Consider the following 24,329-nt stretch of genomic DNA (forward strand, 5'->3'; position numbering starts at 1 on the left):
CCAGCTCAGCACCAGCCTGGTTCTCCCTATTGAGGCAGCGCTGGCCTGGGGAGAGGAGAGGAGGGTGCAGCTGAAGTGGTCTGGGTTGCAGGTGAACTGGGCCACCCTGCAGAGCACTTGGGGACGAAGGCAAGTGCCCAGAGCTGGTCAGAGCCCAAGGAAGGGCAAGGTTCTGGGAGGGCACTGGGCAGATTCTCATACCACTATAGAAGGGCTCTAAGAGATGGGGAGATGGGCTAAAATCTTTTTGCCCCAATTTATAGCATGGCAGGCTGGTTCTGCTGCTGACTTGCTAACTGTGTGATTTTAGCCAGGTCATAACCCCTCTCTGGGCCTCTCCCTTGCTATTAGCAATAAGGGAGCAGGACCAGAAGGTCTCCATAAAGTCAGGAAATGTGCAGGGAGGCTGGAGAGGAAGCCCTGAGGTTGTGGGGACAGCCATGCTCCAGTGTCTGGCAAGAAGCAAGATGGGTCCCACTGAGGTGCTGGTTTTATAGAACAAGAGTCAGATCTCCAGTCCCAGGGAACCCAGAGGCCAATGAGGGAAACATGAATGGCAACTCCCAGAATGATCTGGGCCTCCAGACCAGGAAGCTTCAGTGGCTCTCCCAAGGTGGCCCCTTAAAGGACCTGGCCAAGGAGCCAGGGATGTGGCTGCTAGTGCAGCTCTGCCACCTACCCCTGTGTAACCTCCAGCACGTCACTCCCTTCTTTGGGCTTTTTGGAAGATGGGGAGAAATAGGGGTTGGACTAAACTGCTTGTGTTTCAGGAGACCTCTGGCTCTGACATTCCATGATTGCCCAGCAAACCTGGCAGGAGCAGCTCACGTGGGCCCCGTCTGGGGAGGGCACAGCCGCTCAGACTTGCAGTGACTTGCAGGAAATGCGGTTTGTATCAATTTCAGTGCTAGAATAAAATAGAAACCCCTGCTGATGAGTCCATTAAAGGGAAAAGTTGAGTTTAACTCAGGTTAACCCTTTCAGTCACGAATTATTAAAAAATATTAAAAAATATTTTGGGGGGCTTTATGATGACCAGGTATGGGACACATAACATTTCTGCTCAGGTTGTGGGGCCTGGCTGCCAAGACCTCATTGATGTACCCAGTCCAGCTCTTCCTTAAGGCATTTCTTGAGAGGAGCATTTTTTTCTGGCCATGTAGAGCCTCTGGTAACTAGCCCATTTGAAACTGTTGGAAAATGCCCTCAGCAGAAAATAGAAAATTATAGCTGTCTCTGATATCAGCCTAAGAAATGGAGAAAGGAAAATAAAATCTTTGGCCTGATTTTTTCGCTAGGTGGAAAGCAGAGCTTCCCAATTCTCCAGGTGTCCTGGCTTGGTGGAATGAATCCAAGGCCAGAGCCAGGAGGCCTGCTTTCCAGGACCATTTCTGGCAACCAGCTGCTGTTGACCTGGGGCTGCTCCCCATCGCCAGCCCCACCGCATTCTTCTTCGTTTATGAAAAAAGGATAGGGGATTAATCTGTCTGCAGGGGCCGTTTGCACTCTTACATATCGTGTGACACGATAAAGGTTTTGTTAAGGGAGAGAGAAGCCGGAGGTGGTCTTAGAAGAACCAAGTGGACCTGCTCAGGCAGTGGCTGGTACAGAGAGGCAGCGATCTGAATGTCAGCATAACCTGGTCCTGGATCACTTAGTCAAGGTAAAGGGCGAACCAACACTGCTCAGCTCCAGGGGTTGCGTGAGGACCTTCTCCAGCGGTCTGGAGGGAAGTGGAGTCACTCCCTGCAGAGTGCCGGGAGTGGTTCTCCTGACACTCATTCTGAGTCTTCTCAGTTCTCTGCAGTGCCCTCTGAACTGAGGCCAAGAAAGGAAGGCTCCCGGGTGCTGGGCATAAAGTGGCTAATGAGTAACACCTGCCAAGCTGCAGCAGCTAGGAAGGGGAAGACATATGGAAGTTCCCTGGAGGCCAGGTTTTTTGTTTTTTGGGGTTTTTTTCCCCAGTAGGGAGAACTCATCTTCAACTTGGATTCCATTCAGGAAAGGACTCCTTCTACCAAAGTCATATACAGTACCCTCTACCCTTATGGGGCAACCATCATTCGGGTTTGCTGGGGACAGAGGGATTTCCTGCGGAATGGGAATTTCAATGCAAAAACCAGGCAGTTCTGGGAAAATAATTCTGGTTGCTCTCTGGATATGACCAAGAACCAGGACATAAAGACAGGTCACGGGCACCCAGGTTAGAGAGATATGGACAGAGGGCCCCACTAGCGGCTCTACAGAAAGGGAAGCCATTCTTGGGCTAAGCAGACATCAGTCTGTAGTGTTCATTGGAGGAAGCCGCTCTTCATATCAATACCACAATAAGATAACACAGAAAGGGAAGCCTCAAGGGAATGGAAATATAGAGACAAGGGACATTGATTCAAAAGACACGACATGGGACGCCTGGGTGGCTCAGAGGTTGAGCATCTGCCTTTGGCTCAGAGCATGATCCCGGGTTCCCAGGATGGAGTCCCGCATAGCACTACCCACAGGGAGCCTGCTTCTCCCTCTGCCTATGTCTCTGCCTCTCTCTCTCTCTCTTTCATGAATAAATAAAAATCTTAAAAAGAAAATAGAGACACGACATCCCAGCCCAGATGGAGTAAGACAAGAATGAGTGGGGGAATCGAATCCAGAGCTGTACAGAAATGGTTCTCTCAGGGTCCCCAGAGAAGGGTTCTCACCAGTCCTATAGAGTTCATGAGCTGGAAGCCCGTATCAGAAGCCACTGACAACCTCAGGCTCAGAGGTACGGAGGTAGACTCAAGGAAACCGCACTGCAAAGTACGTAGAGTTTTCACCGCAGACTTCAGCTTCATCATCCTCAACCAGTGATCTTGTTATCTTTACTGGGTCTCAGGTTAAAGAACTCTATCTAGGAACTGCTGTGTAAAGATTCCCAGACCAGATGTGCTTTTGCCAAATGACCTCACTCAAGATTCTAACAATGGAAAAAATCTAATGAGGGACTGACTTATCAACATTACCATACCCAGAATGTTTCTTTACCTGTGGTGGCAGGAAGTAGGCTACCATATGAGACATCCTTAAAGGAGCTACTGAACTAACAAAGAAGCTACTGGATTTTTAATTGACATTTGAACTGAAATGGATGCTTCTCAAGACTTTCCCTCTCAGATGGATAATTTTGCCCCCTAAACTCCACAATCTGATTATTGTGGGTTCATTTATGCTACTTTTTTTTTTTTAGAACCAATGGATGTAGAGTTAGAAGACTGTATAAAGATTTTGTAATCTAGCACCTACTCTAATGTTAAAATTTCTCTGTAGTCTTACTGCCAAAAAGACTGCAGTCTTGCATACCTCTGGTTATATGGAATTTACTAATTTTCAAACCAATTTTGTGCCTTATGGGATAGTTCTAATTATAAGACTTAATCCATATATGGGGTTTTGGTAGCCCTTCATGTGTTTGTGTTCACCTCTTTTCCCCATCAGATAGGACCAGCTCTTTCAACCACTGTTCATTAGACACCTCATCATCTTGGGCATCTTGGTTGTGCAGTAAAATTCTAGACTTGAAGAAACTGCTAGGATTGAGATCCATGGTTGAAAAGAAAAATATGAATGTTCTAGCTAATGTTTCCCTGGCTGTTCTGGCTTTCAGATATGTGCTGATGTCTGTCTGTGGATATCCAGGCCTGACCCATGATGGAAGCCATCTGTAGTGGATCAGAGGCTCATCATCCATCTTCTACCTGGTGGGCATCCTGTCTCTGCATGAATCTTTCTTCCTGTCTTCCCTGCATGAATCCACTTCCTCAGCTTCCCTGCCTGCTTCCTACAGATGTACCTCATCCACAGCTTCTCCTGCTCTGAAGCCTTCATCCTGGTGGTCATGGCTTATGACCGCCAAGTGAATATCTGCCACCCACTGCACTACCCTGTCCTCATGACCCCACAGACCAATGCTACACTGGCAGCCTGTGCCTGGCTCACTGCCCTCCTCCCGCCCATCCCAGCAGTGGTGCAGACTTCCCACTTGGCTTTTGACAGCACTGCTCACATCTATCACTGCTTCTGTGACTACTTGGCCGTGGTCCAGGCCTCCTGCTCTGACACCATGCCCCAGACCCTCATGGGCTTCTGCACTGCCATGGTGGTATCCTTCCTGCCTCGTCTCCTGGCGCTTCTCTCCTATGCCCACATCCTGGCCTCGGTGCTTCACATCAGCTCCCAGGAAGGACGTTCAAAAGCCTTCTCCACCTGTAGCTCCCACCTGCTGATGGTTGGCACATACTGCTCATCCATTGCCATAGCCTATGTGGCCTACAGGGCTGACCTGCCCCTTGATGTCCACATCATGGGCAATGTGGTATATGCTATTCTCACATCTGTCCTCAGCCATCTCATTTACATGCTGAGGAACAAGGATGTCAAAGTAGCCATCACCAGAATGGCATGTCCCCAGGACCCAGGGCATTGTGGGGACCCTTGATTCTTAGATACAACAAATTCAGATCCCTGGACACTAATGACAGTGCCTAGCATAGAATAGAAACATGAGAGGGCAGCCCAGGTGGCTCAGCGGTTTAGCGCTGCCTTTGGCCCAGGGCGTGATCCTGGAGACCCGGGATTGAGTCCCACGTCGGGCTCCCTTCATGGAGCCTGCTTCTCTCTCTCTCTCTCTCTCTCTCTCTGTCTCTCATGAATAAGTAAATAAAATCTTTAAAAAAAAAAAAGAAACACGAGAGATATTTTTTAAATGAACGTCAGCAGTCTAAATTAGCTTCATTCAGTTGAGCAAACAACTAAAACCTAGTCCTCAAATACTGGACCAAGAATACTTTGGGGCACCTGGGTGGCTCAGTTGGTTAAGTGTCTGCCTTCGGCTCAGGTCATGATCCCAGGGTCCTGGAATCAAGCCCTAAATCGGCTCCCTGCTTGACAGAGAGCCTGCTTCTCCTTCTCCCTCTGCCTGCCACTCCCCCTGCTAGTGCTCTCTTTCTCACTCTTGCTCACTCTCTCAAATAAATTTAAAAGAAGAAAGAAAGAAAGAAGAAGAAGAAGAAGAAGAAGAAGAAGAAGAAGAAGAAGGCTTCTCTCTTGTGTTATAGAACAATTGTAGTTTTCACAATTTTCATCAGTCATTAATGTGATAAATACAATCATCCAACCATTCAGAAAAAAATTTACTAGATGCCAGAGAGAGAAATGAAGCAGACACAGTTGTTGTCCTCAAGATATCCATGGTTTGGTGGAGAGTCACATACAAAGAATAATAAAAGGTGATAGGATAGAGAGAAGCAAAGGGGGCTGTGGGGGCCAAGAAGTTTGCATTTAATTCAATGTTAAATGTTTTTCCTATTAAGTTCTTATATTTTTGGCATTGGTGTCACTTGTTTGTTAGCAAGTACTTGTGTGTCAGCAGTGGAGTTGAGGGCAGGTGGGAGGCTTGAAATAATTGCATAAGAAAACCACTAGCTGTTCCAATCAGGGAGTGTTAATGGGGTCCATGTTCCTGACCAAAGGGAAGGATCCATTTTCAGCTTGGATACCCATTAAAAAATGCTTCCTGCCAAGAACCAGTGGGTGGATGGTAGAGTGGCTCCACTCACTGTCACCCACAGTGACCCATTGTGGCAAATCTGTCTTTCCAGTCCTTACAATTTTGCTTCTGTGGATTAAATGGTACTGATTCCACAGGGGACACTGTATGTCTCACTAAATTTAAAGCTACAACAGGCTGCCTGGTCATTTTAAGCCCACTGTGCCAGTATATTAGCAATCAAAAAAGGAGTTACTATTCTTGCAAGGGTAAGTGACCCTAATCTTCAGGAGGGATAAGACTGCTCATAGGTAGTGGGGGCTGGGAGGTTGGTACTCAGGCATGGGAGCATTTCTTGTTTCTTCCATGACTGACTTTAACTGTAAATGGGCAATGAAAGCAATCCTAGCTTGATGAGGCACAGTAATCAGGGCTCAGAACTGTCAGGGATGAGGGTCTGCATCATGCCAGAAGGGAATCCATCTAGACCAACTGAGGTAAGTGAATGTGAAGGGAAAGGAGAAGGGGATCTAGAATGGGTGGTAGAGGGAAGCGATGATGAGAATCATTCGTAGCCATGGGACTGCCTGCAGTGGCAGGGGCAGTAGTCAATACTACTAATGCTTCTCTTAGAAATTTCCCCCCAAAATTGTGACTAATAAGAATCCTGGAAATACTAGGTCCAAATGGAATGAACTTCTTATGATAAGTGGATGAATCTGAGAGATTTGAGTGGTAGACTGTAGTAGACACACAGTTGGTGGCCTGCCCTCTAGCAGCTGAGCAGTGGCTGCTAACAGTTCACACACATATATCTTAAGATATAGGTATAATGCCCTGACCCTGATTGCTTCTCTTTTGGGAGGAAGGAAGCAAGAGAGTAGTTTTATAAGCAGAACAAACTGACCACTGGATACTACCATAGTTCCTGGTAAAACCAGTGGCATCCTGAGACCCTCAGAACGCATGAAAGTTGCATCTCCTTCCACAGGAAATGGACAGCTCCAGTCCCCTCAGAAATTAAATATATGCAGGTAGCCTGTCCCCTGGATATTGCCAGGTAGTACACAGAGAACTTCTGGAATAATTTTTGGATAATCATGTGTTACTCCAAGCACCCAGTATCTCTTTATGTTATTAAATCCTCTCAAAAACTCTGTGAGATAGGTAATATTATGTTCTATTTTACAGATAGAAAAACAGATTCGGAGAGGTTAAGGAACTTGCCTAAAGTGACATAACTAAAATATATTAGAACTGATACTCAAACCCAGGAGTTCTTCACTTTAGAGCCTCTACCCTTTTCCACAATGGATACTGCCGAGCACAGGGCTGGAAATGTGGCCCAAGGGTTTGGCCTGCAGCTCTAATACTAAACATCAGCATAAGCAGTGGTTAAGTCACTTCACTTCTCTGGACATTCATTTTCTCTTCCTGGGCTTCCTGTCTCCCTTGGCTCTTCTGAAGACCAGATAGAATAATGTCAACAAAAGCTACCCGGGGACACCTGGGTGGCTCAGTGATTGAGCATCTGCCTTTGGTTCAGGTCGTGATTCTGGGGTCCCAGAATTGAGTCCCACATTAGGCTCCCCGCAGGGACCCTGCTTCTCCCTCTGCCTATGTCTCTGCCTCTCTGTGTCTCTAGTGAATAAATAAATAAAATCTTAAAAAAAAAAAAAAAAGCTGTTGCATTGGTTGTAAGGCTCTGGAGCCCAGGAGGGCTGTTAACAATGCTGTTCTCATTATTGGCAAATCCCAGAGGCATGTCCCCTCCCAACACATGCTCTAGGAGGTGCCAAGAAGTTGATCCTGGGTGATTAGATGGCATAGTGTTCCTAAGAAGCCCCATCTTGAGGGAGAGAGTCCCAGCAGGCCTGGCTGAAGGAGGGGTTGGAGCGTCTAATGGGTTACAGCTCAGCATCTGCCTGGTGCTTCCCTGCTAGACTAGGTTAGAAGAAGCAAATGAGACACCACAGAAGATACCAAGGTAGCAGGGCTTGACAGGTGAGGGGGCCAAGGTAGGGTGGAGGGGAAATGCCAAAGCTGAGCAAAGACCAAAGTGGAGAGACAGGGGCAAGGATATGGTGGGAGGGATGTAGAACTGGAGCTGGAAATAAGGAAGACAGATCAAGTGTACAAGATGTAGGCAACCAGGACACAGGTTGGCTGTGCATACCCTGGCTTGGGACCTTGGACCACATATCCTGGCAGATCTGGACAAGGTGCACCTCTGGGTGGGATTCAAATCATATCGGCCAAGGCTTCCCCCAGGAAAGCTAGACTGATGACAGCAATCACCAGTGGACACACTAGCAAGCTCTGAGCCCTGTGTGTTCCAGGCTGTTGGGTAAACATTGTCCAAGCATTTGCTCCATATGGATCACAACAACCCAGGAGGTCACAGACGAGGGAAATGAACTTCAGGAGGGGGACGTGACTTGCCCAAGGCCACACTGCTGGAAGTAGGAGCTGGGATTGGAATCAGGTCCTTTCTGACTCACAAGTCCACACACTTGACCACTAAGGTCCACATGACAAGATGAAGGGAAAGGACCCGACTGGCAACAAGTGCTCACTAGGTGGGATAGTCCTCACCCTCTCCCTTTAGGGCATGGACCACTGTGATATCCAATCTGCCAACCACAGAGGGGGACCCCCAGAAAAGAGCTCATTGAGTTGGAGACCCCCCAGAGGTCTTTTCCTCCCAAGCTCTCACTGCCCAGATGAGAAAACCAAGGTTCAGGGACCCAGAGTCATAGCAGGTGAGTGGCATAGCTGGTCCAGGAGCCAGCACTCTTGGTGGCCAGGTGGGGCTCAGGCCTTTGCAGCAGGCTGGCTCCAGAACACGCTCTCACCCTCACCAGCTGTAGCCTTGGAGGGACCCTCATTCTTGCTGGTTGAAGGGCATAACCATTCCCTGTCAGACTCAAATGATGAGGGCATAACCATTCCCTGGCAGGATGATATATGTGAACTACAGCATCAGCTTGTACTTTCCAGTGACTGATTTTTCTGTCCACCTGTGTAACTGACTGGTGGACAATCCAGACAGGGAGGACCCCTGCCAGGTATGGTGGCAAGTTCTGTGTCCTGGGAGACAGCGCCCTTTGGGCCTGAAGCACAGGATGGCATTGTTCACATGTACTAGGTAATTTCAAGTAAAACAAGGACCTTAACCTGTATGTTAAGTGTAAGAAGTTCCAGCCAAACTTGCTATTTCCTAGGATGGGCCAGTTGAGCGATGCTTTGAGATAGCAAATGTGAAAATCTTTCAGAAATTATTTTGGTGCCCTGCTTCGCTGGTGAGCCAGCACATGTTTGGTGTGCCTGTCGGATAGCCCAGTGCCGCCTGGCAGTGAGAAGCCATGTGCCACCTGTCTACCCAGGTTGTAGCATCTGTACTTCCATCTGCAATGTAGTGGAGCAGAGGAGGGAAGAGAAAACAGTTGGACTTGATGGCCCCTTAGGATCCCTCTGGCCCTGACCCTCTGTGTTTCTGCCTCTCAGATGCCCTACTGTGTGTCACCCAGGACTATCAGCCACAACATCACTTCAGGTGTTAGAAAAAAAATTTTTTGACTGGATTTGTCAAATGAGATTTCGATCAACTGAGGGTTAAGCCTTTAAAATGGAGACAATAAAATAAATAAATAAATAAATAAATAATAAATAAATAAATAAATAAAATGGAGACAATGAGATTCACCCTTGCCTAGGTCTTGGGGGTGACCTGTGAGGTTTTCTTTCAAGGGGCACACACATGGGATAGTTGTCTCTCTTGTGCTCATTTTAGATAATGCATTTGTCAGTTACCATTTTTAAATGGAGAAGCCAGGCAGCATAATCCAAATTAATCACAGAGCCAACCAAGAAGAATATAAAAGGTGGTGGAGAAGAGTTGGGGAGGGCACTGGTATTGGAATTGAAGATTTAAAAGATTTTTTTTCCAGCCTGACATTCTATGATTCTAGGACTTGAGAGGTGCTTTCAATTTGCTTTGCATTTGTTTTAGAAAACAAGCAGGTAGATGTAGTTCTGAGGGATTCAATTTTTCTTAGTTGCTGCCAGTTTTATTTTGTATTGATCATTTCAATTGCAGATATTCATTATGATTTGGCTGGAACACTTTTTAGCTAATCCATGGGAAAATTACAAACATTCTTCCTAAATGAGTCCAGACTCACTCTGTGGTCCATGATCAGTCTATTAGATTTAGAAGCCAATTCTTTTGTGTCCTTCTGAGCACTTTGAAAGATGTCTACCATTTCTGCAATCCACTGAAAAAGCCAAGAACAAACTTCATTACTGTGGGGTCAAAGTAGTAGAGTCATAACATCCTGAGCGGGCACTGTGCTAGTGGTTGCAAAGATCAAAAGACCAACTCCTTTTTCAAGAACATGGAATTGAGGAGGTACAAGCTCTTCATACACAAAAAGGTAAACAAAGCATGTGCCCTTTGTCTCGTGGAATCCCTGCGGTGGAACAGCAGTGATATAGACTTAAACATGAACCTGCCTGGACTGCTCAGCAGAGGTTCATCCTGAGAGAGGGATGAGTCAGTACTGCCTGAGCAATCCCAGGGTTGACCCCAGCCACACATTTAGTGAACAACCCCCGACACTGTTCTTTTGTCTCTGGCAGTCCAGGCATTCAGTTCTTCCAATCCTTTCTAGCAACAATGGCTCTGACGACAGTCCTTGTGGCTTCTTCTGGATTGGTATGAGAGGAGCCAATTGGCAAAGTCGGCACTGAAGAACCAAACAGAACATGCGCTGGGCTGCAGCAGTTGGGAGGAAGGAAGATAATAGACTCATGATGTGTCCTGAGTGGTGGGAAATCTGCCCTCTGCTTGGGCTCCGTCAGGAAGAGAGTCCCACAGAAGGCGCTTCCTCTTCCCAACACTGAGAGGGCAGCCAGAGAACTCAGGAGAGGCAGGCAGAGCTGCTGCACCAGAACATGAGAGAGCAGCCATTTCCTGGGTAATGAGTAGACTCAGCAGACAGCAGGTTGCCGAAAAGTTGCAGGAAAAAATCAGCCTTTCCTAGTGATGTGCTGATAGTGATATCACTTAGGAGAACTTGCAACAAAATTAAATGAAAATTCAGTGGCACAGGGATCTAAGATCTCATCTGAAATATGATGTCCAAAAGAGAGGGTCGGACATGGAGTAGGAAAGTGACAGAAACCCTTTCAATGCACTTATAGTTGTAACCAGATAATTAACTGTGTGATTATCTTTTAAATATACCATCCTGCTCCTAGAACTTAAATAAAGCCCTGTGAAGGTAGGATGCCTTGTTCACCTCATAGACTTGCAGATTGTAGGTAGGTACCTACTAAATGCTTGAGGGAAGATGGAGGGAGTGAACTGTGGGTAAAAATGGAAGGAGCAATATTGGATGGTGCCAGCAGCCCTCTAAACTTGGTAATAGATCATTTAGATTGCATTGATTGTACAGTGAACTATACAAAATTCTCATTCCAAACTCTTGGTTTCCAGATGCTCTGGCTGCCTGTCACCCAGGCTGAGGAAGTGGTCCCCAAGTAAGAGGAGGGACAGCATCTTGGGGACAGAGGTTGTGGTGAAAAGGATGTCCAGGGCTGAGAGATTAATCAGGAGGAAGTACAGACAGAGCTGTCTCACATGGACGCCACATCCTGTAATGGATCAAAAGACTTTCAACCATCTTCTACTTCCTCAGCTTCCCTGCCTGCTTCCTTCAGATGTACCTCTTCTACAGCTTCCCCTGCTCTGAAGCCTTCATCCTGGTGGTCATGGCCTATGACCGCTATGTGGCTATCTGCCACCCACTGCATACCCTGTCCTCATGACCCTACAGACCAATGCTACACTGGCAGCCTGTGCCTGGCTCACTGCCCTCCTCCTGCCCATTCCAGCAGTGGTGCAGACTTCCCACTTGGCTTTTGACAGCACTGCTCACATCTATCACTGCTTCTGTGACCACTTGGCCATGGTCCAGGCCTCCTGCTCCATGCCCGAGACCCTCATGGGCTTCTGCATTGCCATGGTGGTATCCTTCCTGCCCCTTCTCCTGGTGCTTCTCTCCTATGCCCACATCCTGGCCTCGGTGCTTCGCATCAGCTCCTGAGAAGGATGTTCAAAAGCCTTCTCCACCTGTAGCTCCCACTTCCTGGTGGTTGGCACATACTGCTCATCCATTGCCATAGCCTATGTGGCCTACAGGGCTGACCTGCTCCTTGACCTCCACATCATGGGTGATGTGGTATTTGCCATTCTCACACCTGTCCTCAACCCTGTCGTCTACATGCTGAGGAACAAGGATGTCAGTACCCATCACCAGAATGGCATGTCCCCAGGACCCAGGGCATTCTGGGGACTCTTGATCCTTAGATATAGTTAATTCTGCTTCCAGGATACCAGTGTGTTAAAAAGAGAGAATGCCATAAAAATTTTTTTTGAAGGGAAGAATGACTTAGAGTAGGGCCCAAAATATACCATTGAGACTTCCATTTCTGTTAATTATAGACTAGGTTATGAAATCAACATTTCTGTGGAAAGAAAAATGGTAGATAAAATAGAAAAAGTAGCTTCTTAAAAGTATCTAAATTATCACCTTCCTAGCTCAGTGGGCAGTGTGTCAGTCTTATAAAAGTATCAAATAGATTTTTTAATATAATAAGGCTAAAATAGTAATAAAGATGAGAACACAGAATGGTTAGTTATTAAGACATGAATAGACATATAGATCAATAGAACAGAAGAGAGATCCCAGAATCCGACCCTTAAATATACAAATAATTGATATATGAAGGAAATGACTGCAGAGCAGTTTGAAAGATGGACATATAATTAAATGGTATTAGTACTATCAGGTATCTATATGTCAGAGAATGAAATTTGTCTCTTAGATCAAGCAAACAAAAAAGCAACCTCATTAAATACCTAAATATGAAAGGTAAAACTATAAAACTATATAGGAGACTATAGTCCTCATCTTGAGATGGGGAGATATTTCTTAAGCAAGATTTTTTTAAAGCTTTAAACCTAGAAAAAAAGGGATAAATTTGACTGCTTTAAAATGTAGAATTTCTGTACATCAAGAGACTCCAGAAAGAAAATAGAACAAGTAACAGAACAGAAAGTACTTACAATACATATATAACCAACTAAAGGACCCAGGATTCATCCAGAATATACAGAGAATTACTTCTGGTCAATTTTCTAAAATAGTCAAGTCATTAGAAAAATTAGCAAAATATTTCCCAAGCAAATGTCCAATAAATCTATGAAAACATGCTTGACCTAGTAGTAACAGGAGAGGTGCAAGTTACAACAACAAATAGTCACCACTAGAAACTGATCGGACTGGCTAAAATGTCAAAATCTGCCAATACCCAAATTGATGAGCATGTAGGTTGAGGGACCACACATACACTGATAGTGGGAGTGTTTATTGACACAACCACTTTGGAAAACACTTTATCACTTTCTTATAATGCTGAAGATACACATACTCTAATTTCTGACACAGCTGCATTTCTCTAACTTGTAAAATGTTCATAAGATGTAACACCACATGCCAATAAAATATGAAGGAATTACATATATGCACAACATGAGTAATTTCACATGAATAGATGAAAGAATCTAGTGTTGAGTGAAAGAATCTAGCGTTGCACAAAAGAACCATGACTCAAAAGTATACATACAATATGATTCCAATTATATAAAGTTTAAAGACAGGCTAAGCCAAATTACATTTTTTATCAATGCATACAAATGTCATAAGCTGTGAAGAGAAGAGAAGCCATATTTATTATAAAAGTGAACATCAGGGTTATTTCTGTAAGAGAGGGAGAGGGTTATGATCAGAGAGGGGCACCAAGTACCTTATAAGGAGTTGTCAGTTTCATTCTCCCCTGAATGGTGGGGACACAGTGTTTGTTTTACAATTAAGCTGTATATATTAACTTTATACATTTGTGCTCTGTATGAATACTGTATTTCATAATAAACTCTTTTTAAAAAGATTTTATTTACTTATTTGAGAGAAAGAGAAAAAACATGAGTGCAAGGGAGGGGCAGAGGGAGAGGGAGAAACAGACTCCCTGCTGAGCAGGGAGCCCCATGCCGGGTTTGATCCCAGGATCCTGGAATCATGATCTGAGCCAAAGGCAGACACTTAACCAACTGAGCCATCCAGGTACCCCCTGCATTTCATAATAAACTCTTACAAGGCGTCATTCCATTGGACAGAGGCTGCAATGTAGTACTCAATGTTTGGTCTGAGTCTTTCCATGGGTATGATGGTTTGTGGTGGTTTTCACCTTCATAGTAAGCACCACGCTGCTGAATATAATTTTTCCCATTTGTTCACTTAAGAAGACTTTAGAAAAAAAAAAAAAGAAGACTTTAGTTAGCCTTTAGGAGGTGTTTGACCATGTGAAAGAAGCTAGAGACGTAGAGAGAGATCGGGATAGTCTCTGCCCTCAATTTGCTTACAATCTGGTGAGGAAGACAACAGGTAGAAAAAGCATAATGTGGGAGGTGTCTTATCAGAGGGAAATGCAGAGGATGGTGGGAGCATGGAAGATGGTATTTAATCCAAGGCAAGAATTTCTCCCATAAATATTTTTAACCTATGGTACCTGCTACTGCTTGTTTGGGAGTCCTAATGGAGTTAAAGACAATGAAGATGTGGGCTGATTGAACAGAAGCCTGAGCTACTTCCAACAGCGAAGGAGAGGTTTCATCCTAGAGCTGACCAGAATGTGGTATGGCATCCAGGTCATTACTTGTCATGGGCTGCTGATTTTTAGCTTGGATCCCCCCTCAGTTAAGAAATGGAGTTTAGACTGAAGCAAACCCAAAAGGCTTTGCCACTCAGTCTTCTTCAGGAATCACACAGGTCAAAAAAGGATCTGAGCTGGGCAGAACTACAGTGCCCCCTAAAAAGGCAAGAAGAGAAACCATTCTCAGAAAAGTGAATGGCACAGGTGGTGACATTATTGTGGCATATGTTAAAGGGAAGAATATTTATCTTTCTTGGCAAATTGTGATAAAGGCACAGCATGTGATGGAACTTAAAGCAAGGGCATTAGCAGAGAGCAAGAATTTCAGCAAATAGCAATGAGGGTCTTTTAAAATCACAATGATAACTATTTTAAGTCAAAATTATGAAACAAGGCAATTGTAGTGAATTCTCCCCTCCATTTCTGCTCCCTCTCTCTGTTGCATACCCTTTACAAAAACTGTTTTATTCACTTTTTGCATTTCTTTCAATTTTTAATATAAGCAATTCCATATACTTACATATGTATAATATATAAATATGGCTATATTATCTCTTTCTTAGAGAAATAGTAGCATACTATAAGACTGTTCTATACTTTGGTTTTGAAAGATTTTTAAAATTTTAAAAAAGATTTTATTTATTCATGAGAGACACAGAGAGAGAGGCAGAGACACAGGCAGAGGGAGAAGCAGGCTCCTTGCAGGGACCTTGACACAGGACTCGATCCCCGGACCCAGGGAGAAGGCAGATGCTCAACTGCCTTGAGCCATCCAGCCATCCCTTGATTTTGAAAATTTAATCAGCAGTTTATAGAAATCAAGTTTTTGTTTGAGATGAGCAAGAAAAACAAAAGGTGGTGGTGGGAGAGGGAGGAGGGCATTGCTGGAGTGCCCAGTTTTAGGTAGGAGGAGGAAGAGTTTGTCCATGTGAACAGGCAGGAGGCAGAGTGCAGGCACCAAGGTGGCTACCCAGCCAGGTGGCTGGGTGTGTGATGGGACTCTGTGAGCTTCTCTCCTGATTGGCTGGAGTGACAATGGGAAGAGGTCTTGGTGGACTGAGGAGAGAAAAAGTCATCTAGAAGAGGAGACCAGGGAACAAACCAGGGACATATGGGATGACTGTCTGCCAGAATTAAGGTCTGTGGAGCCCTCTTACATTAAGCTCATATAAAGTACACCTACATCAGGAAAATACTTTTTTTTTTTTAATCCATCTCACTTCTTCCTAAGGGTGCAGGGCTCATTTTGAGACAGAGTATGTATGACTGGTGTCGCAGTGTTACTGATTCTTCCCAGTGGAGATTTCTGTGTTTTTTTTTTGTTGTTGTTGTTGTTGTTTGAGATTTCTGTTTTTAACCACGCATTAGGATAATTACATAAGTCAACCAGTTTTACAGGCAGCAATGATCTGATTTTTTTTAATCTGATCATTTATCTGTCCTTACAAATGGCTACCTATGCTTCTTGTTAAGAAAATAAAAGCTGTCTGCTAAATGACATAAGGTCATTTATATATCAAGTACATATGTCATGAGCCTACTATGTGGTACATTTTATATCTCAATATTCTTGGGAGAGGAAGGAAGAAAAACACTAAAAAAATGAATTCTAAAATGTCAAAAGCTAGTTTAAAACACTTCTAAACTCAGTAACAACATTGAGCTCCAAAGCTGGCTCCATTTATCACTTACAGTAAAAATACTTACGTAGTCATGAAATTATGATTCCATTACAAGAACGATATTTATGGTAATACCATTTCCTCTGCATTAATTTCAGATATTCTTGATGCTAAGTAAAATGCTCATAGTATGCTAAATTCTTTTTTTTAGTGTGCTAAATTCTTATTTTGTGTTTTCTGTTTATATTTCAAACAGCATGGTTTCACTTTAACTTCTTTTATCCTCCTCTTATGTGTTCTTCAAATATATTCCCAAGATCATATGTTGTCTAGTTTCACCTTAGAAGTCATCATTATTTCTAAAAACTAGATATTTTGGTTCCAAGCCATATGTTTTTTTTTTAAGATTTTATTTATTTATTCATGAGAGACACAGAGAGAGAGAGAGAGGCAGAGACACAGGCAGAGGGAGAAGCAGGCTCCATGCAGAGAACCCGACGTGGGACTCAATCCCAGGTCTCCAGGATCATGCCCTGGACTGAAGGCGGCACTAAACCGCTGAGCCACTGGGGCTGCCTGCTATATGTGTTTTAAGTAGCCTGCCCATTTTCTCTATGTTATCTTTAAAATAATAAAAGCTCTGCTCCCACAAATACATGGAAATTAAAAATCCAGTGGATCAAAAAAGAAATCACAAGGGAAATCAGAAAGTATCTTGAGGTGAAAATGAAAACACAACATACCAAAAGTCACTGGATGCAGCTGAAACAAGTGCTCCAAGGGAAGTGTAGAAAAAAGAAAAATCTCAAATTAATAATCTAATTTTATTAGATTAGTTATTAATAGTATAATTTTACTTTAAGAAGTTATAAAAGAAAAGCAAACTAAGCTCAAAGCAAGCAGTAGGCATGAACTAACAATAGCAATTAAAATGGAAATAAAAAGCAAATGGGAAAAATTGACAAAACCAAAACTGGTTCTTTGAATATATCAACAAGACTGACAAACATTTAGGTAGACTGAGAAAAAAAGAGAAAAGATCCCAATTTACTCAAATAAAAAATGAGAGAAGGACCATTACTGCTCAACTGCAGAGACATAAATACAAAATGTTAAAGGAAGAGATCACCACACCATATCTGAAACAAAAGGCTGAACTTACTACCAGCTTAACCCTGGGAATGCTCCAGTTCATGGCACAGTCTGGTTCTGAGCCACACAGGTAGCTGGTCTTACACAGGGCTGCAGACAATATGGAGGTGAAGGGTTGGTGGACCTTCAGGGGTGCTGGTATTGAGAGGATGGTTTGCCTTTAGTGGTGGAAGTGAGGTTACTGGGATGAAGCTGTTGCTGCTGGGTGGCTGACTTTTAGACTGGCTGGCTTTCAGGAACTTGTGTATTTGTGTGAAGCTGTCTTTGAACAATCAAACAGGTTTAAAACGAGTTCCGAGGACTATTTGTTACCATGGCTATAGAATAGCCACTCATTTCCTAGAAGCCTGAGAACATTTTTATTCTCAGAGGTAATGAAGTAAATCATATTTTATCCCATAATGTCATACTAGGAAGTCTTAAAATGTTGGCTTTTTACAAAGAAATCTCAGCCAACAGTTTAGCTCTCCTATTTTTGGTTCACCTTTATAAGTAAAACAAAATAAAATTAGAAATCTGAAAGGAATCTAAGTCTTGGTTTCTCTTTGTTTTCTCCTACCTACTGCAGTTCCACCAACTGCTGCGCTCTATGTGAGCTCTTCCGGCCAATAACCGAGTCTTCGTTAGTTTCATTTGTAACATCCCAGAAAGACTTTAGTCATTTTCATGCTGCCAAAAGCTGGCTTTGGAGGCTTTTTTATTTTTTAAAGATGTATTTTTTTTGGGGGGGGGGGAGGGCAGAGGGAGAGGGAGAGACCACCCCAGGAAGATCCCTACTCTGCACAGAACCCAATGTGGGGTTTAATCTCACAACCCTGAGATCACAATCCCATCTGAAACCAAGAGTCTGACACTTAACCAACTGAGCCATCCAGGCACTCCTGTTTCTAAGTACCAACCAGTAAAAAAAAATTTTTTTTAATTGAAATATAATTGACATACAACATTACAACATAGTGATTTGACCAACTCTATACGTGATGCTATGCTCATCACAAGTGTGGCTACCATCTGTCACCATGCAACACTATCATGACTCTGGGTGTCTATTAAGGAGCTCTGAGTCTGAGAAACAGAAAACAGAACAAAAGAATCCTCCTAATAGTCCAGTGATTCTGCGGGATTCTTTGCCTTACTTGAGAGTGGTTAGATCTCCTCGCCTAGAAAAACCTCTGACTTTTATTTTAGTGGTAGTGAAGCAAAGATCCACATATACAAATTTACTCCAAACTAAGATTCCTCATTCAGTTGGAAGGAGTAGATCTGGGCAGGAGGAGACAGCACAAAAAGTTCTGGTTTGTCATTCAGAGAAATTTCCAAAACCATCTTCAGTTCCACCATGCAGTTCCTTCGATCAGAAGGGGTTACAGCCTCTGCTGTACCATTCTTTTGGTTTCTGTGGAGCTGCCAAACACTTATCATCTTGTATCCTGCGGCTGTAAATCTATAGTCAGCAGACATCTATTATGGAAGTCCCTTCTGTGGGCTGCAATGAATCCCTTGTGCATGCTTTCCCCCTGGTTCTAGGCAGCAGCATCAGGCACAGATGCAGCAAGGTCATCTCAGTGTTGCTGGGATGACTTTGTGCTCTCAAAGTCTCTAGGTGCAAACCTGGGATAGTCCCTGCACATGCATACCTTATTCCATTTTAAAATGTGCTTACCGTTTGGGCCAGAAGGTCTCCTTTAAGGATCTGTCAGAGAGAAATATCTGGGTATCTGTCCCCCAAATGAATGTTAAAATGACATGAATTATAATATTGTTCATAATAGCAACAATTATGTACCACCTAGATGTTCACTGGCAGGGAAATTATGAAATAATCTGTGTTATATCCATACTAGGAAATACCAAATATCAGAGAGAAAGAATGAAGTATGTCAGACAGGTTCCAAGACTTAATAAGTTGGAATGTAAGTGATGCAATAAGAACAAAATGACTTGGGTGCCTGGGTGGCTCAGTGGTTGAGCATCTGCCTTTGGCTCAGGCCATGATCCCAGGGTCCTGGAATCAAGTCCTGCATCAGGCTCCCCGCAGGGAGCCTACTTCTCCCTCTGCCTATGTCTCTGCTTCTCTCTGTGTCTCTCATAAATAAATAAATAAATCTTTAAAAAAAGATATTTTACAATAGGTTCTATTTATTACTTGTGAAATTTTAAAAATGGTTTAAATTTCATACTGATCAGTGAACGAGGGGCTGAGTCAGAAGTTGAGAACTATGGAGCCAAAGGAAGGAATCTGAAACATTGAGGTATGAATGGTCTGTGACCTGGCCTGGGCCCTGCCTCACGTTCTTTCCACAGAACCTTTGTATAAGTCCCTCATGGTACAGCTGCAGCGGCGTTTCTTAGTCCTGCAACTGGGTTTTACTATTTTGGTTTGTCAAGATAACAGCTCCCACCTACTGAGTGTTTACCATGTGGTAGACATGAGCTCGGCACCTACACCTTCCCGGGAGCCTGTGGGATACGCAAGGTTGCTATACCCTTTTCACAGGCAAGGAAATAAAGGCCCAGAGAGGCTAAGGCTAAGGGCACTGGAAAGAAATGAGGTCTTAGCCATTAGTTGACGTACTGCTGAATCGCTGGACTGGAACTGGAACCTTGGGTCCAAATCCCAGCTCTGCCAGCAGCCACTTGTGTGACCCTGGGCAAGTCACTTCCCTTCTCCAGATCTGTTTCTCAAATGTTGAATACTGAGGACAATCCTGGCTCTGCCTGTCCTCTCTGGCTGTTGTGAGGCCAATTAGGAAAACAAGAATCAAAGTCTTCTGTTGGTGATAAAATTCTGGGACCCATGAGGGTTGTTAATGGCGCTGTTTCCATTACCTGCAAAGCCCAGTGCCAAGTCCCTCACTCCACCCTAGGAAGTTGTTCCCAGCTGGCGGGTGTGGGGGTCCCTTAGAGGAACCAATTTGAGGGAGGGGGCCCCAGCAGGCCCTGACTCCAGGGTTTAATGGGCGGTGGCCCAGCTCCTACTTGGCTCTTCCCCTAGGGCCAAGTGTGGTGACTCTACAGAAGACACCAAGGTGGATTGGGCTTGAAGGTAAGCTAAGCCAGAGATGGCATTTTCCAGAAGTAGGCAAAGGCTGGAGTGAGCAGATAGGCTCAGAGAGGCCGGGAATGCATGCAGCCACAGTGAGGAGCCTGGGTATGAACATCGGGGCCCCAGTGTGCACACCTGGTCTATGTGGCCCTGGGTCAGACTCCCTGGCAGGATGGGCAGGGATGTGCAGTCACAAGCAAGAGGCTAATGATGCCGTGAGAGAGTTTCTCACAGAGAGGCAAGGTCGATGACAATGAAAGAAATGGAAATATTTAGTAAGGCATCTGTAACAGTATGAGTCACTGATGAGGGAATTGCAGTTCAGAGGGAAAGCGAAAAGTGGTGAAGTCAGAGTGGAAACCCAGGTTGTTCTAATTCCAGTTAATGAGCCCAAACTCTAACATGCACACATATCCTGCTCCTCAGCTATGGGAATGCAGAGGATAGTGGAAATATTGTTGGTGAGTGGCATGGATCTGGGCACCTGGATGGCTTGATCCCATAAGGATTAAGCACACCGCAGGGCCCTGGCTCACTCCTTCCTTAGAGACTGGGGCCATGAGACGGCTATTCTGACTCCTCACTAGGCCAAACAGAGAAGGCATGCTCAAAAACTCAAAAAACACTAGCTGAGGGGATCCCTGGGTGGCTCAGCGGTTTGCCGCCTGCCTTTGGCCAAGGGCGCGATCCTGGAGTCCCGGGATCTAGTCCTGCGTCTGGCTCCCGGCATGGAGCCTGCTTCTCCCTCTGCCTGTGTTTCTGCCTCTCTCTCTCTCTGTCTATCATAAATAAATAAATCTTTTAAAAAATCCTATTAAAAAAAAAAAAACTAGCTCACCTGGAGATGACCATCTCTTCTAAAGCCCTCTTTTGCAGGTGGGGAAAGTGAGGCTCAGAGGCCCAAAGTCACAGCAGGTGAGTGGCAGGCTGGTCTAGGAGCCAGCACTCTTGGTTGCTAGGTGGGCCTCAGGCCTTTGCAGCAGACTGGTTCCAGAACACCCTCTGCTCTCGCCCCTTACCAGCTGTGATCTTGGATGGACCCTCAGTTTCTCCATTGTTCAAGGGGCATAATCACTCTCTGGCAGGCCTGGATGGTGAGAGGAGAGGATGTATGTAAAGTGCAGCATCAGGTTGAACATGTCAGTGATTGGCTTTTTTGTCCTCTGTCCCCTACCAGCACTGTAACTCATGGTTTATAGATAATCCCAATCAAGGAAGTGTCCCCTAACAGTACCTTTGGTGTCTCCGCACTGAAAATACATATTCAAACACATATTCAAAATAAACTCCCTTCATTTAAACCACAAAATAAATGTAAGGAAGTCCAGAAAGTTTCTGATTATTAGCATGATGCTACATCAGTGCTTTTTAAAAATATCAAATACTAAATTCTTTCAAAAACATTTGTCAGTGCTTCTATCTAGCTGGTGCCTAAGTACATGCTTTATCTGTTGCATAGATGCATTCTGCCAAAACAGAAGTTTAGGGAAAGGAAGTGCTTTAGTGTCTTTGGGGTGAGCAAATAAATCTTACTGATTGGTGTGTCCTGGGGCCCCAGTAGGGAGGGCAGCCAGGGCTTTTGCAGGTGAGCTGAGCCAGGGAAGAGTTATCTCTGGCTCCAGATGATAATCCAGACCCTCTGATCGTCTAGTTCTGGTTCTGTCACCCACTTACTGTGTGACCTTGGGCAAATCACAGCCCATTTCTTTTTCTTTTTTCTTTTTTTTTCTTTTTTTTTTTTTTTAGATTTTATTTATTCATGACACACAGAGAGAAAGAGAGAGAGGCAGAGACACAGGCAGAGGGAGAAGCAGGCTCCACGCAGGAAGCCCAACCTGGGACTTGATCCCGGGTCTCCAGGATCAGGCCCTGGGCTGAAGGCGGCACTAAACCACGGAGCCACCCGGGCTGCCCCTCACAGCCCATTTCTGAGCACCCTTCCCCCCGCCCCATTTGTATGCCCTATAAAAAAAGGGTTGAACTAAAACTATTTAATTGCTCATGACTCCTTCATTCTGACTGTTAAGATTCAGCAACAACTTGAGGTCTATTGGGAAAGCTGAATTCTGGCTCCTGTCTCTGGTGCACTGAGCTCCTGATATGGGTGCTGGCTCACTTTTAAATAAAAATAATTTGGTTCCATCACAGCCCTGCAAGTGCTCCGATCTGGTGGAGTCACAGACACATAAATAGACAGAGACAACCCAGGATGATAGTAGTGATGACAAAGGAAAGCACAGGAAATGTGAGAGCCAGAAAAGAGGGCCCTGAGCCAGCCAAGACCTGCAAAGCCTCTTGGGAGAGGGAATATTTGAGTTGAGTTAGGCAGAAAAACAAGCCAAGAGCAAGGAGTTGCTGTTTGACTAGAGTAAGAAGAAATGAGGCTGCAAGAAGATTGACCTTAGATGGCAGGCTAGGGAGTCATCTTCTTTCATGAAAAATCCTCATGAACACCAGATGGGAGCCAGAATACTGGATTCAAGACCCACCTTTGCTATGAACTTGATGGTTGACCTTGAGAAAACACTGTTTCTAGACTTCAGACTCAGCATTTGTTCTCCCTTCCCACCACCGCTGTTGAATAGAAGTGAGACAGAGGAGGGAGGACAGGGGGTACAAATGGACTTGCTGGCTCTGACTTTTTTGCACCTCAAACCCCAACTCAGCTTACCTCAGGGACCACCAATCCAAAGTCAAGTCTCTGAGCTATAACAACATGTAGGAACATGCAGTTGGCATCAGTTTGGGTATGAGGAAAACCTAGTGACTGGCTTAGGCAGGTTGGGACTAATAGTCTGGTTAGCTGAGGATTCATTCTTTTCTGTTGGGGAGCAGCAGCTTTGCTTTACTGCCCAAGCACTGGGGCTGACTTGCAGAACTCATTTTTTTTTTTACTTTCAAGAAAGCATTCACAATGGAGTGGTCTCTTCCATGTGTCTTTTAAAGATTTTATTTATTTGAGAGAGAAAGAGAGAACATGAGAGAGAGACTACAAGCCAGGGTGAGGGATAGAGGGAGAAGCCAACTCACCACTGAGCAGAGAACCCAATGCAGGGGCTGGATCCCAGGATCCTAAGATCATGACCTGAGCTGATGGCAGGTGCTTAACTGACTGAGCCACCCAGGCGTCCCTCATGTGTCTTTTAGAAAGACATTTTACCAGCCTTCACTCCCGAGCCACCCACCACACAAAAAAGACTAAAGAATGTTTTGAAATTTCTTTTTTTTTTAAGATTTTATTTGTTTATTCATGAGAGAGAGAGAGAGAGAGGCAGAGACACAGGCAGAGGGAGAAGCAGGCTCCATGCAGGGAGCCCGATGTGGGACTCAATCCCGGAACTTCAGGATCACGCCCTGGGCCAAAGGCAGGCACTAAACCGCTGAGCCACCCAGGTGTCCCTGTTTTGAAATTTCTGATTGTTGCTGACAATATCAGCTTAGAATATTTCTTCCCACACAAAAACTTCCAGATTATCCAGGGAACATGATCTAGAGAAAGAGCCCTGGTCTGGGAGTTCAGAGGCCTGGGTTCTGGTCCTTCTCTGTGGCTGGCTGACCCCATGTGATCTTGGGCAAGCCCTTGGCCTTTTGGTCTAGAAAAAAGCTGGCTGGACTTTTCAGGTTTGGTATTTTTACAATTAAATGACATGAGAGTGGTTTTTATCAAAAGTAAGAGAAATAAGACAGTTCTGGAAAAAGCAAGGAGGGAGTAGTTTTAGAAATCATCGAGGTTGAAGAGGAGGTGACCATGGACTTGTTCCTGTGTCATTTATTCAGAAGGACATCTTGGTGTAAGAGAGGAATCGTTATGCCCACTCCGTTGAAGACTTCCAGTTCTGTGGGTGATCGGAAGCAAACATCTCCCCTTTCTTGACAAGGGGAGCCTCTGGGGTAGGGACTAGTGCCTTTGGCACTATCATAAGAATACTGTGTCTGTCTCTGCAGCAGTGACCCTCCAAGATCTCGAAATTTCTAGTTTACTATAGTATATTCTTAGCTGGGTCTAGAGAAGTCTACAGGTTAGTGGATATGAAGTGGTTCATCAGGGAGGAAACAAATCATACTACACAGGAATGCCTTCCAATCTCTGTTTCTGCCATTGGGTAGAATATGCCTTTAACTCTGACTCCTATCAGCAAATGACTTCTCCAACAAAAGGCATCCTTGCCATTCCTTTCATTGTAGTAGGACAAAAAGCTAGAGGCAAGGTTTAAAA

The 24,329-nt window shown here is 44.6% G+C and overlaps 1 protein-coding gene and 1 pseudogene across 1 annotated transcript; both read left to right on the forward strand.

The window, feature by feature from the left end:
* The first annotated feature begins 3,625 nt into the window (after window positions 1-3,625).
* LOC112667823 (olfactory receptor 2AT4-like) lies at window positions 3,626-4,494 on the forward strand. Its single transcript, XM_025459880.3, has one exon. It carries the CDS (start codon window positions 3,818-3,820, stop codon window positions 4,466-4,468), a length of 651 nt encoding a protein of 216 aa, XP_025315665.1. The 5' UTR covers window positions 3,626-3,817; the 3' UTR covers window positions 4,469-4,494.
* A 6,721-nt stretch (window positions 4,495-11,215) lies between these two features.
* Window positions 11,216-13,481, forward strand: LOC112667824 (olfactory receptor 2AT4-like; annotated as a pseudogene).
* The last annotated feature ends 10,848 nt before the right edge of the window (window positions 13,482-24,329 follow it).

This window comes from Canis lupus, chromosome 21 (assembly GCF_003254725.2).
Source record: "Canis lupus dingo isolate Sandy chromosome 21, ASM325472v2, whole genome shotgun sequence".
Lineage (NCBI taxonomy): Eukaryota > Metazoa > Chordata > Mammalia > Carnivora > Canidae > Canis > Canis lupus.

Bases quoted from the DNA above. Each gene is read 5' to 3' on its own strand.
- LOC112667823 (XM_025459880.3), top strand. From the start codon at position 3,818: ATGTACCTCATCCACAGCTTCTCCTGCTCTGAAGCCTTCATCCTGGTG.